General features: G+C 56.9%; 1 protein-coding gene across 7 annotated transcripts in view; it reads left to right on the top strand.

The window, feature by feature from the left end:
- Positions 1-15,012, top strand: part of AGO2 (argonaute RISC catalytic component 2) — an 86,721-nt gene that overhangs the window by 56,868 nt on the left and 14,841 nt on the right. For all 7 annotated transcript variants that reach the window (XM_081504129.1, XM_081504127.1, XM_081504125.1 and 4 more), the window contains 9 exons: positions 4,151-4,332; positions 5,994-6,130; positions 6,641-6,775; positions 7,429-7,516; positions 8,776-8,923; positions 9,579-9,698; positions 9,846-9,968; positions 12,430-12,563; positions 14,183-14,367. In XM_081504129.1, the coding sequence (XP_081360255.1) occupies positions 4,151-4,332; positions 5,994-6,130; positions 6,641-6,775; positions 7,429-7,516; positions 8,776-8,923; positions 9,579-9,698; positions 9,846-9,968; positions 12,430-12,563; positions 14,183-14,367 (1,252 nt within the window). The remainder of the gene's footprint in view (positions 1-4,150; positions 4,333-5,993; positions 6,131-6,640; positions 6,776-7,428; positions 7,517-8,775; positions 8,924-9,578; positions 9,699-9,845; positions 9,969-12,429; positions 12,564-14,182; positions 14,368-15,012) is intronic.

The raw sequence follows: 15,012 nt of genomic DNA, 5'->3' as shown, positions 1-15,012 counted from the left end.
GGCTACAGCCTTGTGACCTGCAAGTTTTCTGCAGACAGGACATTGTGGTTTTGCTTTTGCATTTTAATGATAATCTTAACATGACTAAGCTCCTCTACTGGGCTGATTGGCCAGAACGCCGGTTGTTTCAGCTCCCAGCGGCATGGCTGGGAATTGCAGTGCTCTGATAGGAGGCCTCTGTTAGGGCTGAGGTGAGGTGGGGCAGTGATGAAGGCCCCTGAGGTAACAGCTTGCCTGGCTCTGAGGACCTGATGCCAGCCAGTCAGCTGAGCAGAACCACCTCTTGCAAATGAACATGCTCTCTGCCTTTGAAATGGGGCTTCGCTGGTGCTCAGATGGGAAGGAATCTGCCTGCAATGTGGGAGACCCGAATTCGATCCCTGGAGAAGGGAATGGGTGGACCCATGCCAGTCTTCTTGCCTAGAGAATTCCATGCAATACATTCCATTTAAAGCATATTAGTTATAAAGTTTTGTGTTTAATTTGCACATTTGTTTTTGCTTGAAGTTGTATAAGAAGGAAAAGCCTAAGGAGTTTACTCACAGTGTTGTCTGTTCATATTTATAATTAGGTACAAGGGGGCCTGAGGAATATTTTCCTTCAGAAGGGATGGGGGAGGATGTGTGGTGGTCAGAGCTGAGACACGTCGTTGTTGACGTTGACACAGGGCTGGGGTGATAATAGGTGTGAGCCAAGTCTCTTCCTGGCCCTAAGTAGTGATGGGGCCTTGGGTGAGCTGCCTCTTCTGCCACCCTGTAAAACAGGAGGTGGTATGGCAGCCACCTGCTAGGGTCTTTGTGGCCCCCCCGCCCCCGTGAGGGAATGCACCCTGAGAAGGCTTCTCCACTCTTCATGTTTCCCCTGCAGCCCTGGGGCCTCTGTTAAGTGCTGGTGCTGGTTCTGGGTCTGGGATGTGTACAGCTTTAAGCAGCTCTCCTGGGTGATGCCCACGCTCCTGGCCCCAAATCATGCCTGGGGGGCGTCAGGGTTTAAAGTAGTTATAGCGCCGGGGACATAGCACACACTTAGCAGATGCTAACAGTGACAGTTGCAGGTCTGAGGGTTCGCCTCTGTTATATTAACTGCTGTTAGTGTGGGGTGCCCAATGCCCACAGCAGCACTTTGGACGTTTCACCAGGTCTTGGTGGGCGCTTTGCATGTGTGCTCACTCGTGTCCAAGTCTTTGCAATCCCATGGACTGTAGCCCGCCAGGCTCCTGTGTCCCTGGGATTCTCCAGGCAAGAAGACTGGAATGGGTTGCCATTTCCTCCTCCGGAGAACTTCCTGACCCAGGGATCGAACCCAAGTCTCCTGCATTGGTAGGCTGATTCTTTACCATTGAGCCATTTGGTGTCTCTTGTCGTGAAGCCCACCCATCTTCATTCTTTCCTCAGGTGGGCTTAGAGAACCTGGCCACAGCCTCAGGGTCTGGTTTAGGTGGAGTCTCCAGATTCCAGACCCCTCCTTCCAGTCACCTGTAACATCTGTCACCTATCTGCAAGATGCAAAAATTCATCTCTTCTGTTTGGGAGCTCATGTGAGATGCTACCCTTTTCTATTCCCGTACGTTCACATCGTGTAGCAAAGTGTCATCTTTTTTCTTTTTCCTTTTATGTATGGTCTTTTTTGCATACACTACTTTTTTATGCATCACGGGCACTTGTGTAGTAAGAGAGGAAATCCTTTAATATCCCCAGCTGCCCCGAATCTGCTGGCGGCTGCCCGGGGTGTCCCCACCATGCCTGGGGCCCTGACCCCGGGCAGGCAGCTGTTGTCCTCCGCTCCTCCTCTCTCCCCCCCTCCTCCATCCAACCCCATGCTAGCTGAAAGCCCCCTGCACGCCAGGCCTGCCCTTTCCTTCTCCATGCAGGAGACTGAGGAGCTGTGTGGCTGCTCGCCATGCACGTTTCGCTCCTGACTCTTCTTCAGCAGGGACGCGACATGAGTTGCAGCCGGGAGTGTGTTCACTTGTTGCCCGTGGCGCTCCCCCAGCGGGTCTGTGGATGTCTGGGCGGGCAGAGCCCGTGGCGAGTGGTGCTCCCCGCCCTCCCTGGTGCTCCCTCCAGCTGCACGGCAGCTCCAGGTGGGACTCTGCTCTGTCACCCCGGTGAGGTTCACACAGAAAGGACCCAGCGTGTGACTTCCGTCTGTCCACAGAGGTCGGCCCTCGGGGCCGTCTCCCGTTTTCCAGGCCTACGGCGGTGCCTCTGCTGACGTTGCCCACGTTGAGAAGGTGGCGGGGGGCGTCCTCCTGGCCACGGCTGCCGTGCGCTGGCGTCCTCGTGCGCACGGCGTCTGTGAGGCCGGGGGCTGCCTGCTGTCCCACGTTATAGACAGGCATCCCGGAGGAGCCGCCTGCCCAGGTCAGGCTGCAGAGGGCGGCCTCTTGAGGCGCGTCTGACGGAGAATGTCGTAGAGTCTGGAGCTTCTTTCATTCCCTTTTTTGCTGGGGACCGAGAGGAGGCTGGTCTGGACTCTACTTAAAAACAGGAGGACCTCTTCCTGAAGGGAAACGCCCCTCTGAATCCCCACTTGGTGGGATTATAGAGGCATTTCTGAAGAATGACATTAACAGGCATCTAATTTAGCACCAGTTCATAGAATTGTCCTCAGCTACCCTGAGCACGGTGGGCGTGACGTGCCCGCTGGAGTCGGCAGTGTGTGAGGGGAGCGGGTGTGAGTCCCCGCCCACCTGCTGGCCGTCGCTCTGCGGCCGCGGGCGGGTCTCTGCCGGCCACACTCACACCTCCCCTGGCTGTCCTCACAGCCCCTGTCCTGACCACTCGGGTTAAGCTGATGCTCACCTGATGGCTTTCATCGGCTGTGTGTGCACCCTTACCATGTCCTCTGTCTTGAGATGAATCTTACCGTCGCAGCCCTCTGTGGCTAGCTTCTTCTGTTCAGTGTTAGGTGCTTGAAATCCATCCATTGGGAAGAACGGGCTCCTTTTTCATGCTCTGCTCGTCCTTGGGCAGAGCCCGGGCCGTGTCCGGTTTGGGGCCTGCTTGTGTCCTAGAAGTGCGGGACTCCATGTGGTCTGGTTGCTGCTCTGGGGTGTCTGAGTGTGGGTAGCAATGCAAGAGGCAGCACTCCCCCAGGGTGGGGGGTGAGTGGAGGGATAGTGCAGGCATGGGGGGTGTGAGGGAGTGAGAATGAGCCCCCCAGTCATTGCGTGGGAGTGGCGGGGCCTCTGACACCGGCCCCCTCTGCCCTTTCATGGTGGTGGTTGAAGCTGCTTTCTCTGCCTTCTTGGCCCTCGTGATACTGGTCCCGCGGCACTTCTGTGCACAGCTGGGCACAGACAGCCCTCCAACAGTGTCGCGACCTGTTTGTCTGGGGCTGAGCCTGGGGTGTGATGTCCCTGCCATCCACATCCTCCACTGAGTGACTGTGGTCTCCCCGCGTCGTACTCTTGACAAGTCTAATCCAACAGAAAGGTTGGAAAGGTCCGTCCATCTCAATCATTGTTAGTGTCTTGCTCTGTTTTATCTCAAGTCTGTGCTGAGAACGCTCATGCTCATGATTTATTCACTGCAAAACTAGCTTATGGACTCAGAGACCTGGGAAACAGGAACCACCCCCGCCAGATCCACTGCAGTTTTCTCAGTCCCACCAGAGAAAGAATCACTGCCCAGGACCCCCAGAGAGCTGCCCACACCCCCTTCCTCTGCCCCAAGAGCAGCCTTGTTTGTGCCTGTGCCCTGCTTTCCCCATCCTGGGGTTTCCTCCTCACAGAAGCCGCCCCAGCCCCCGGCAGTGCTGGCCACTGGCTCCGGCCGCCACCGTGTATCTGCTCAGGCTTGGGAGGTATGGGACCTCTGGGTAGGGAGGCAGGCACGCCCTTCCTTGTGTACGTGGATGAAGGACTGGCTGAAGTTCCGTAACTTCAGGTGTTCTGGAAGCCAGCTGGCCCCAGGAGGGGTGTGGCTCCTTCCACATGTAGACCTACCACCCCCAAGCGAGGTCTGAGCTCAGCGTCTCCCTCTCTACCCTGTAGAGAAGCTGAGTGGGGCTGAGCAGGGAAACTTGTGCGGAAACTGCGCTCGGCTGGCTTGGCCATGGGGATGCGCCTTTCAGGGCCATGGAGGCTCCCCACTCTGGCTTCCTCAGAAGGAATTGTGAGTAGCTGTGTGTTCGGGTCCCCTCCCAGGTGGAGCTGGAGGTCACGCTGCCGGGAGAAGGGAAGGACCGCATCTTCAAGGTGTCCATCAAGTGGGTGTCCTGCGTGAGCTTACAGGCATTACACGATGCACTTTCGGGGCGGCTGCCCAGCGTCCCCTTCGAGACGATCCAGGCCCTGGACGTGGTCATGAGGCATCTGCCATCCATGAGGTGAGGACCGCCCATGGGGTGGGGTCCAGAGGAGCAGGAGGGTCTGCCTCCGACCCCCCCCCCCCCCACCGCCCCAGTTTCCTGAGAACATGAATCTGCTTTCCCAGGATGCGCTGGGCCTGGGGGTCGGGGTGGTGACACACATGGGTTTATAGGATGAGAGCAGCAGCAGTTCCTGCCAGGAAAAGGAGCTGGCGGAGTCTCAGTCAGGCACACATAGTCCCACCGGAGAAAGAATAACTGCCCAGGAACCCCCGAGAGCTGCCCTCACCCCCTTCCTCTGTCCCAAGACAGGCACACACTCCTTGTCTCTGGGCACACGGTCACTCCACCCAGCCTGTAAGCTGGGTCCCGTTTCTCGGTCACCCGCGCACCCATGTTCCAGTTCTGGGCTCAGCTGACCTGCGCCACGTGGAGAGCCTTTCAGGACCGTGGGGGTTTCCCTCTTTGGCTCTATCCTGTGGGGTCTTTTCCCCCACTAATCACCGCATTTGAACTTGCTGGGACACTTGGATGGCTTGTAATTGACCAGATGGAGGCTCAGAGTTGCATGGGTCCCTGTGTGGGAGCTTGGGCTTCTCCCAGGGTCTCCTGTTCCTTCCACGTGAGTCCTGCACAGTGGGATCTCAGGAACTGTTTGATGATTAAGTAAAAGAAGGAACACTTGAAACTGAAATGAACCTCCAAACTGCACTCTCCCAACCCGACCAAAACTCTGAGATGTGAGTGTAAGAGGAGGCTCCTTGAAGGGCTGGGTGGGCTTTCACAGGGGGCCCTGCTGTTCTGCAGAAAGAGCAGGCTGTCCCTCAGTGCAGGGGCCCCCCCACCCCCAAATGTAATCTGTCACTGCTTGGCACTGTTACTAGGGGGGAAGGTAGGTAGGTGAAAAAAACAAAAAAACAACAAAACAACTCTTAAGGGTTGTTGCCAAAATGTTAAATCCATTTTTTAAATGAGCAGCAGGAATTGCTGTGATTGTTTTTCCCCCTCTTTGAATCCCTTTGAATTAATCACCAAGTTAGCTTTATCATCAGGAGGAAAGTCTTTGGGAAAAGTAGAGAAAGAAACAGGATGAGCATATCTGAGGGGAGGCAGAGAGTGGGCTGTGTGTCCTGGTTGGCGGCTGCATCTGCAGGCAGTGAGGTCTTCCCTTGGGGACCCTCAGTGATGCTGCAGCCACTGACCGCTGCCCTGAGAGTGTAGGGGCCCTCCAGCTCTGAGCCCTGGTGGGCACTGGCCCTGGGAGGGGTGTGGATCCTTCCGCATGTAGACCCACCACCCCCAAGTGAGGTCTCAGTTCAGTGTCTCCCTCTCTGCCCTGTGGAGCAGCTGAGTGGAGTGGGCACGGCCCAGAGGCTTGGTCTCCCAGAGGTCCTTGGCCTTCAGCACCAGATGCCCTGAGGCCCGGACAGGACCTGTCCATGTCCAGCTGGCTGGCCGTGGTCACCTGCACTCGCACCCCTGCCCACCCCGCTCGAGAAAGGTGTGAAGTGATGGCTGCAGGCAGGGCGTCGAGGTGGGAGGATCCTCTGGGAAATGGGAAGCAGGACCAGGCCATGTGCCCTCAGCTGTCAGGGGAAGTTCTCCCACGTGTCCCTTGCATGTTGGCCGTCCGCAGGGTGTGTGCCTGCCGGCCCCCCTAGATGAGGCTCCCGTTCCAGGTACACCCCCGTGGGCCGCTCCTTCTTCACGGCATCCGAGGGCTGCTCCAACCCGCTGGGCGGGGGCCGAGAGGTGTGGTTTGGCTTCCATCAGTCCGTCCGGCCTTCTCTCTGGAAGATGATGCTGAATATCGACGGTAAGCAGAGCCCCAGAGCCAGGGCAGGGTTCAGGGGGAGGGCCCCTGAGGCCAGCTCCACACGCAGCTGCTTGTGCATGAGGGCAGCAGCACTCAGGCACGACTGTCAGAGCCTCTGCGGGGCCCGCTCCCCAGACGGTGGTTCAGGGGGCTGCGGGGGGCTCCCGGCTGCCTCTGCATTGGATAAGCTTCAGAGAGATGGAGGACAGGAGGTGGTCAGAAACTTCCAGAAAACCCACAGCTTGTGGCCGTCAAGCCCAGCTTTACTCTCAGAGGTGATCTTAGCCTCTGCCAGCCCCTAGCGGTGTCCTGGCTGGAGTGAGTGGGCAGTGGCAGTCCGTGCCCCGACATGAGTCCCCGCTGCCACACCCCTGCTCCGAGTCTGCTCCATGGGCAGGGGGTGCAGAGGCCAGGTGCCCTCCCCCCTGGCCGGGGGCTCGACCATGGAGGGGGCGCGCCAGGCAGACCCCGTCATGTCTGTGCCCTTGTCTCTTCTCTTCTCGCCCACAGTCTCGGCAACAGCGTTCTATAAGGCACAGCCAGTCATTGAGTTTGTTTGTGAAGTCTTGGATTTTAAAAGTATTGAAGAACAACAGAAACCTCTGACAGATTCCCAAAGGGTCAAGTTTACCAAAGAAATCAAAGGTAAGCAGCTGCCTGCCTCAGGCCTGAGAGGCGCGCAGCCGTGGGGGCCCACATTTCTCCTTGGTGGGGAGGGGTGTCAGTCGACGTCAGACACATCAGCATGGGGACAGGGTGGCCCATGGGGTCCGAACGTGGAGGAGAGCAGCCCAGGGCGGCAGCAGGACATAACCAGCGTCTCAGACGTTCCGGAACGTTGGCTCCTCACCACTTGGGGCGTCTGTACGCATCAAGCCTGGTCTCCACTCAAGGAAGTGCAGTCCAGGGCACCATGCCCGAGCTGGGTCCTTCTGCCCGCCATCTGGTTGCCGGAAAGCCCTGGAACCTGGCCCTCTGAACCTGTCCTTCCCAGGGGTGTACAGAGGCCAGCAGCAGGGCTTTCTGCTAAAAATAACCCCTCAGGAAGCACAGAAGGCTGTGGGCGCGGATGCCACGCTCTCAGCAGAGCCCACGTCGTCCATTGTCTCTGAGCACAGGCCTCGGGCCTAGCCACCCCTGGGCCAGGGGGCACCCCTGCGGGTGAGATGGCCCAGCCCCAGGCTCTCAGTGTGGGTCTGCGGGTGAGGGTCCCCTGAAAGCCGATGGTCTGTCGGTGGGGTGTCGCAACAGGCCAGGCCGAGTCTCCATGCTGAAGCCCAGCCGTTCTGTGTCCTCAGGTCTAAAGGTGGAGATAACGCACTGCGGGCAGATGAAGAGGAAGTACCGTGTGTGCAACGTGACCCGGCGGCCGGCCAGCCACCAGACGTGAGTCCCTCCAGACTCCCCCCAGCCCCCAGACTCGAGTCCCTTCAGACTCCCCCCAGCCACTGGATGCGAGTCCCTCCAGACTCCCCCCCAGCCTCCGGACCTGAGTCCCTTCAGACTCCCCCCAGCCACCAGACCTGAGTCTCTTCAGAACCCCCCAGCCCCCTAGATGCGAATCCCTTCAGACTCCCCCCCAGCTACGGCCTCCTCTGTCACTCACAAGTCCAGACTCTGCACAGTGACTTCTGGAATAACGCCTTTGGCTTAGTCGATTCCATACTTCACCTCGTGGGATAAAATTATGAAATTCCTCCTGTTCAGGGCAGGAGTGGGGATGAGATGGGATGCGGTGGGGGAGGGTGAGGGGACTCCTTGTCAGTTTTCCTTCTTGAATATTACCGGCGAGACAAGGGCGTTTTGGACTTATTTTCCAGTCTTCTGCACTGAGCAGGGGCCAGGGGCCAGAGTGGGTAGTGGGCGTGAGTGGACACTGCCTGGACTCGGCCTCCGCGAGGTGCCCCGTCACATCACAAGACTGTGGGGTTCCCGTCAAGGTAGTAGGTGTCCTGGCTGCACAGGTGCCCTGCTGTCTAAGCCGTGTGGCCCCCTGCACCCCACCTGGAGGCCTCCTGGGTCTAGTGAGGACTTGTAAGTTTATTTCGTGGTTGTTCCAGAAGAAGCACCTGGTGTGTTGCTGGGCACTGGTTATAGCAGGGTGCCCAGGGCCCCATGCAGCAGGTGGGCAGGGTGAGCCTGTGTCCTGGTCCCTGTGCCCGGCACCCTTGGCCCCAGCCCAGCCTGTGTGACCACAGAGGCCCGAGCAGACGTGGCTCATCCCTTTTGCCGTCCTGTCTGGAAGGTCTCAGATTGTCTGGGGCAGCCTCTTGGAGCACACAGCCTGTGAACGACTTTCAGAGTCGGTTCGAGGCGGGCTGGGACACGCACAGGCCATTCTTCCTGGCTTTGTCTTTGTTTGTTCGGATCCTTTCCATGTCCCCTAGATGTAGGTGTCTCTTGTGATGACTGCATATCGTGGATGTGGGGGTATTTTTCCCTTTCCGACTCCGGAGATAAAAGTCTGGGACTTGGGGATGTTCCTGATGACCCAGAGCCCATGGTGTGGTTTTGATTCCCGAGAGATGCTTCGAATGGCCCTCCGGCTCCTTCATGCCTGAGAAAGCAGACCCAGGAAGGCTGCGTGAGCAGGTGTGTGGGGCCTGGGCCGGGCTCCGGGCCTGAGTGCTCTTTCTCTCCCCTAGGTTCCCGCTGCAGCAGGAGAGCGGGCAGACGGTGGAGTGCACGGTGGCCCAGTACTTCAAGGACAGGCACAAGCTGGTTCTGCGCTACCCCCACCTCCCGTGTTTACAAGTCGGACAGGAGCAGAAACACACCTACCTTCCCCTGGAGGCAAGCCCCCCCTCCTCTGTCTTTGTGGGCTGGGCCCAAACTTTGTGACTCCTGCCACTGTGGGACCTCGGGCAGGTTCACAGACGTGGTCCAGCCTCAGTTTCCGCATTAATAAGATGGGTTTGGTAACTCATTTGTGTGAAGGTCAGGGTCCTGTGTGTGTGTGCCCAGCAGGCCCCTGGCACAGGAAGTCTAAAATCCACTTCTGGTTTGAAAAATCCTTGTCCGGGAAAAGATCAAACGCTGAAATGGAGACCTGAGTTCTAACTGTTTTGTGTTAGTGTTTTAAATTCTCGGTTCTTGTCCGGTTGCTCGAACATCTGGGCCGTGGTTGGGTTTCTCCCGTCTGTGTCCCTTCCCAGGCAGCCCTGCCTATGCCCCTCTGTCTGAGGATGGGGTCCACACACCCATGCTGAGGACCCAGGCCTTCCCGCCCCTGCAGCTGTGTTGCTTCCCCTGTGCAGTTCCCAGGCTGTGTCTGTGTTACCCCAGGTTTCCTTGGGGGGTTCTTCTGTCGACCGGAGGGCCTCTTCGAGGCTGCTGTTCCTAGTGGATCTCAGGAACATACCCCCGCTGCACCAGTGTCTGTACTCAGCCCCAGACCCGCCCGCTTCCCCAGCCCACTGCTGACCCCAGCTCTCCTGTTTCCTCGCAGGTCTGTAACATAGTGGCGGGACAGAGATGTATAAAAAAGCTGACCGACAATCAGACCTCGACCATGATCAGAGCGACTGCAAGGTCAGCCCCCGATCGGCAGGAAGAGATTAGCAAGCTGGTGAGCATCCAATCGTCGGTGCAGGCCTCGGGTGGGGACGGGGTCCCCATGGGGGCATGGCACCCCCATGCTCTGGACAGACGCAACTTCTGGAAGGAAGCAAAGATTGCCCCCCAACTCTGAGCCTCTTCTCTCTTCCCTTTCAAGATGAGAAGTGCCAGTTTCAATACAGATCCATACGTTCGTGAATTTGGAATCATGGTCAAAGATGAGATGACAGACGTGACCGGACGGGTCCTCCAGCCGCCCTCCATCCTCTACGGGGGCAGGGTAGGTAGTAGGCTGGGCGGGGCTGTTCTGTGGGTGTTGGGAGTGTGTGTCCGAATGCTGACAGTGAAGCAAGAGCATCCAACTCCCTTCCCCACCCCCAGAGGTGTAGACTGTGGTCAAGGTAGAGTCCTTCCTGCTCCTGTGTGAACCTATAACAGCCGTCGGGCTTCATAGAGGACTGGTTTCCTTGACTCTTCAAAGTTTCCTGAATCCCCCTTTTGCTTTTCTAAAGGTAAATTTTATTAGCCCATCATACTTTCAAAACCATCGTTCTTTGTGTGAGGGGGACACAGTCAGTGGTGAATTGTTGTCCACAAGTTCCCTGCTGCTTCTCTGCTTTCTAACTGTTGTTTGGGTGGTATTTGGGAACAAGTACCTCAGTTTAGTCACAGGCACAATTCTGTTTGCTTTTGCACATTTGACCTCTGACTCTGGTCAGTATATTCCTGACCCTTGAGCCTCTTAGCGCTCATGAGAAGTTCTTCTCTTCTTTTCTCCTGGGCTTTTCTCTAGCAAGGTGGTGGGTAGGCGGGGGCAGGTGGAGCTCAACTTCAAAGGTCACAACTTTGAGAATTCCCTGGTGGTCCAGTGGTTAGGACTGGATACTTTTACTGCCGGGACCTGGGTTCAGTCCCTAGTCAGGGAACTAAGATCGTACATGCTATGTGGCCCCCAAAAAGGAAGAATAAAGCAAAAGTCATGGTGTTTGTCCATTAGGGAGCACCCGTGGGAACCTGTGTTCTGCCTGACTTGACACTGTTCCATCTGGTGGAGTGGGGCCTGTAGCAAGCTTCCGTTTTGTTTTGTTTGCAGGCTTTTCCCTTTCTTATTTTAAAATGCAAGTTGTATTTATAAAAATGTTTAAAAGTTCAAAAAATGCAAAGAATTATAGGGGAAAATATCTCATTTTTCCCACATCCCAGTTGACCTCCCACGAGGCAGTTCTCTTTGTAAAATCACCCTAGGGATTATCCAGGTGTTTTTCCACCCCTTCTTGTGTACATAGCAACGTATTAAATACACTTCTATACCTTGCCCTTTTTTAACTTACTGTTTTCTCTTAGATCACAAGGAGGTCTTGGAGTGCGTATGACACGTGACTCCCTCATTGTTTTAGAGTGTTGCTAGGTAGTCCCCTTTGGGGGGGTATGCCCCCCCAGGCCGTGGGTATTTGGGGCTGCTCCCTGCTCTCTGCAGGAGGCCTCCTGGCTCCTTCTCAGCCCCCTTGTGCTCCTGGTAGCCCAGACACTGCACCCAGGCACCTTCCTACCTTCCTGCAGCCCAGCGGGGAGGCAGATTCCCCTTCGCACACCAGAAGGATTCAGACTTACCTGGTAAAGCCAGGACCGCAGATCCTGCGTCTTTAGTGAAGGCAGGAGGCGTCTGGAGAACAAAACAGCTCTTTAACCTTGCAGGAATGTTGGAATCCTAAGGATTCGATGTTTTTCATGCTTCTAAATAAACAAATTTTTCCAAATCTCTTAAACATTATAGTGGGAGCAAACACTTCTCTTCACCGGCCTTACCCATTGTCCTATCAGACAAAACATTAAATGTCCCCCAGAAACATTCGGTGATGTCTGGGATCTGACAACAGCCCACACAGGGTGGTGGCTCTCTCTTAAGAAGGAGGCTGGCCAGAGCAGGGTACTAGTTTAGAAAAAAATATGAAACAAAAACATTCATTTCTGTAATGTTTGATTTTTACTGTATACTTGTATCACTTTAGTAAGAAAAATAAAACAGTGAAAAACAGAGTAAATGACCACAACTCAGACACACCGTGTCCTGCAGGGCGTCAGGTTCTGCTCCCTCCAGAGGTCCTTCCTCCCCGTCCCTCGAACTCCAGCGTCACTTGGAGGCAGTTCACAGATTCCTTAGGCGACACTCACTGTTGAGACCTGGTCCTTTCTGGTGGAGAGATGACAGAATGAAGCGGATGCATCATCTGTTGTTTCTGTTCTCAAAGGGGAGTAGCTTGAACAACGGCGGGCAGTGGGGAGCGGGCCACAGGGGGCTGTGACTCGGTCCCCACTGGCTTGTTCACCCCCAGGCACAGGGCTGGGAGAAGCTCCCTGCTTCCATGCCCTTCCCTGGCTGCCCTGCTGGTCCTGGAGAAGGGAAAATCCTTGGAGGCCTTCCTGTTCCTCCAGGCTACCTGTGAGGGTGGGTGGAGCTCTGGGCCCTCCCTGCTCCCTCCATCCATCCATCTGTCCATCCACCCCACCTCTGCGTCCCTCCGTCCTTGGTCTGTGCATCCGTCCAGACCTCCTGTGAGCACCTGGTGGCCCCCGCAGGCCCCTGCAGTGCGGGGCCGCTCAGAGTGGGAGGCTGCACACAGGCTCGGTCCTCAGCCTCAGGAGCCACCCTGTGCTTGGGGATCAGCTGCAGCAGGGACAGTGACAAAATCCAGGGTCAGAGGACTGTTTTCTTCTCACTCTGAACGTCTCGCCATTTGCAGAATAAGGCGATTGCCACCCCTGTCCAGGGCGTGTGGGACATGAGGAACAAGCAGTTCCACACGGGCATTGAGATCAAGGTGTGGGCCATCGCCTGCTTCGCCCCCCAGCGCCAGTGCACGGAGGTGCACCTCAAGTAAGGCTGCCTGGGGGCTGGGGGGACCGCGCGGGAAGGGCGAGGCTTGGCGGAGGGTGTTGCTGGGGTGGGCCGGGTCAGGAAGGGGAAGCTTTGCTTCTCTTGTGAGAGTTGAGTGTGCAGAGGTGCATCAGGTTGTGAGAAACAAAACAGTAAATGACGAGTAAGTGTACAGTGAAAGTGAAAGTTGCTCAGTTATGTCCGACTCTGTGACCCTGTGGCCTGTAGAGTCCATGGAATTCTCCAGGCCAGAACACTGGAGTGGGTAGCCTTTTCCTTCTCCAGGGGATCTTCCCAACCCAGGTCTCCCGCATTGTAGGCAGATTCTTTACCAGTTGAGCCACAGGGGAAGCCTGAGAATACTGGAGTGGGTAGCTTGTCCCTTCTCCAGTGGATCTTCCCGACCCAGGAATCAAACCCGGGTCTCCTATATTGCAGGCAGATTCTTTCGCAGCTGAGCTACAGAGAAGCCCAACAAGTGTACAAAGTTGAGGCAAAGGAGAAACTTGTGTTCAGTGAACTAACACTGTTTTTAAAAGCACTTTAGATTCATATTTCTGTATCAGACCAACCTGACCTGGTGTCAGACGCTTTGAAAGCAGCACTGTAAACATGTAGCTTGGTTGCTCATGCTTCTGCGAACGGCCAAGACCTAACAGGGAACGGATGGCGTGTGCCTCCCGCCTCCCTTGGGCGGGAGCAGGAGGGGGCCATGGAGCTGGGGAGTCGCAGGTGGGCATCTGAGCGGACCTTGGTCCCAGGGAGCTGTGGCTCTCAGTGTTCTGGAGAGCTGGTGAGAGGGCCGGAGCTCTTTCTCCCCCACACCGCCGGCAGAGAGAGCAGGGAGGGGCGGGGTGTACAGTCTGATCTCAGGTTGCCTCCCCCGCTTCTGTCTGGGGCCCTTGTGTCATTTCTCCTGGAGCCAGATGGCCCCAGGGCAGGTGCACTCGTGGGCGTAGGTGCAGATACGTGCTCATGGGTTTCTTTAACTGCACTAACGTACTAGAGGTTGGGCGCTAACTGGCTGGGGTGGTTGGCATGTCCTTGCTTTATTGTAAAAGGCTGGGATGTTTCTATCCCTGCGCTTAAAATAGAAGCTGTGGATCTGTCTCCTTCGCCCCGCCTGTAACCGCTGCAGCTGCTGGTGCTACTCTTAACTGTGGGCTGTCTTGTTTTCTCCTGTGACCATGTCATCTAAGTCCAAGCTGTGCACATAGGATAAACCAGGGGAATCCGAAGGGATAGTCAGTTCATGGCTCTCCTTGCCCTGACAGTGCTCAGCGTCGCGGGCAAGTGGGCAGCAGCTGCTTGTGCCTGACTTTAAAAGAACAGCCCTGTCGCTGCCTGGGAGTGTCACAGCTGGTGGGGGCTGCGGGGCCACGATGTGGCGTCTCCTGTTTCATCGTGACTTTTCAGGGACCTGCATGCCGAGCACGCGGGCTGCCTCCGTGCATTGTCTTGTTGAAACAGCCTCATCTCGGGCTTCAGCCGGGACTCAGATCTCAATGAAAACAGTTTGGGGTCTGGATCTGTTAACATTGCCCTTTCTCGGGGCCTCTGGTGGGTCTGGATCGTCAGCACTCTGGGTGCTTCTTCATGTAATGACCCTACTCCTCCAGGTCCTTCACAGAGCAGCTCAGAAAGATCTCAAGAGATGCGGGCATGCCCATCCAGGGCCAGCCGTGCTTCTGTAAGTACGCCCAGGGGGCGGACAGCGTGGAGCCCATGTTCCGGCACTTGAAAAACACGTACGCTGGCCTGCAGCTGGTGGTGGTCATCCTGCCGGGGAAGACCCCTGTTTATGGTAGGTCTTGGTGCCGCCCCAGCCCCGGCCCTACGGGCGTGGGGTGCAGCCTCCGCCCCACCCAGGAGGGGCCTGTGTCTGAGCGAGACCAGGTGGTGTCTGATTGTGGCCCCGCACGTGCCCAGGGCCACCCTTGGCAGTCTCGTCTGAGGCCCTGGTTCCCTGAGATGGGCTTCCCGAGGGGGCGCGGGATATGGCAGGCATGCAGTTGCCTTGTCCGCTGCCAACACAGACTTCGGCTAGATGAGGAACGGCTACGTGATGTGCATGTAGTAGCCCCCTTGAGGGCGGGGGCGTCCTCAGCTCCTGTCTGGGACTTGGCCCTCCTCTTGTGAGCGGTGCCATCTCAGAACCCTCTGGGATTTGATCAGAGTCCTTTCTGCCAGAAGGTGGGTGGCACTTCCACCCGGCTCAGTTCCCAAGCCCGGGATGGAGTCCCAGGCCCTGGTAGGGGAGCTCCCGGGTAAAGACAAGCGATAGTGAGACAGGGAGGTGGGTGTGTGTGCGTCTGCTGGAAGCCTGGTGGGAGCCAGAGGCCCCGTGTGGGAGGTGTGTGGGCACCCCGGGGCAGAGGGAAGAGAGGCGCGGTTAGCCTCACTGACTGGCTTCCCTGTCTCCTACGGGCTCTGCATCCAGGAGCAGGAG

Source organism: Giraffa tippelskirchi, chromosome 6 (genome assembly GCF_054371585.1).
Source record: "Giraffa tippelskirchi isolate mGirTip1 chromosome 6, T2T-mGirTip1v1.2.pri, whole genome shotgun sequence".
NCBI lineage: Eukaryota > Metazoa > Chordata > Mammalia > Artiodactyla > Giraffidae > Giraffa > Giraffa tippelskirchi.
The sequence above is the reverse complement of the archived record's forward strand: the minus strand, read 5'-3'. Positions and strand labels throughout refer to the sequence as shown.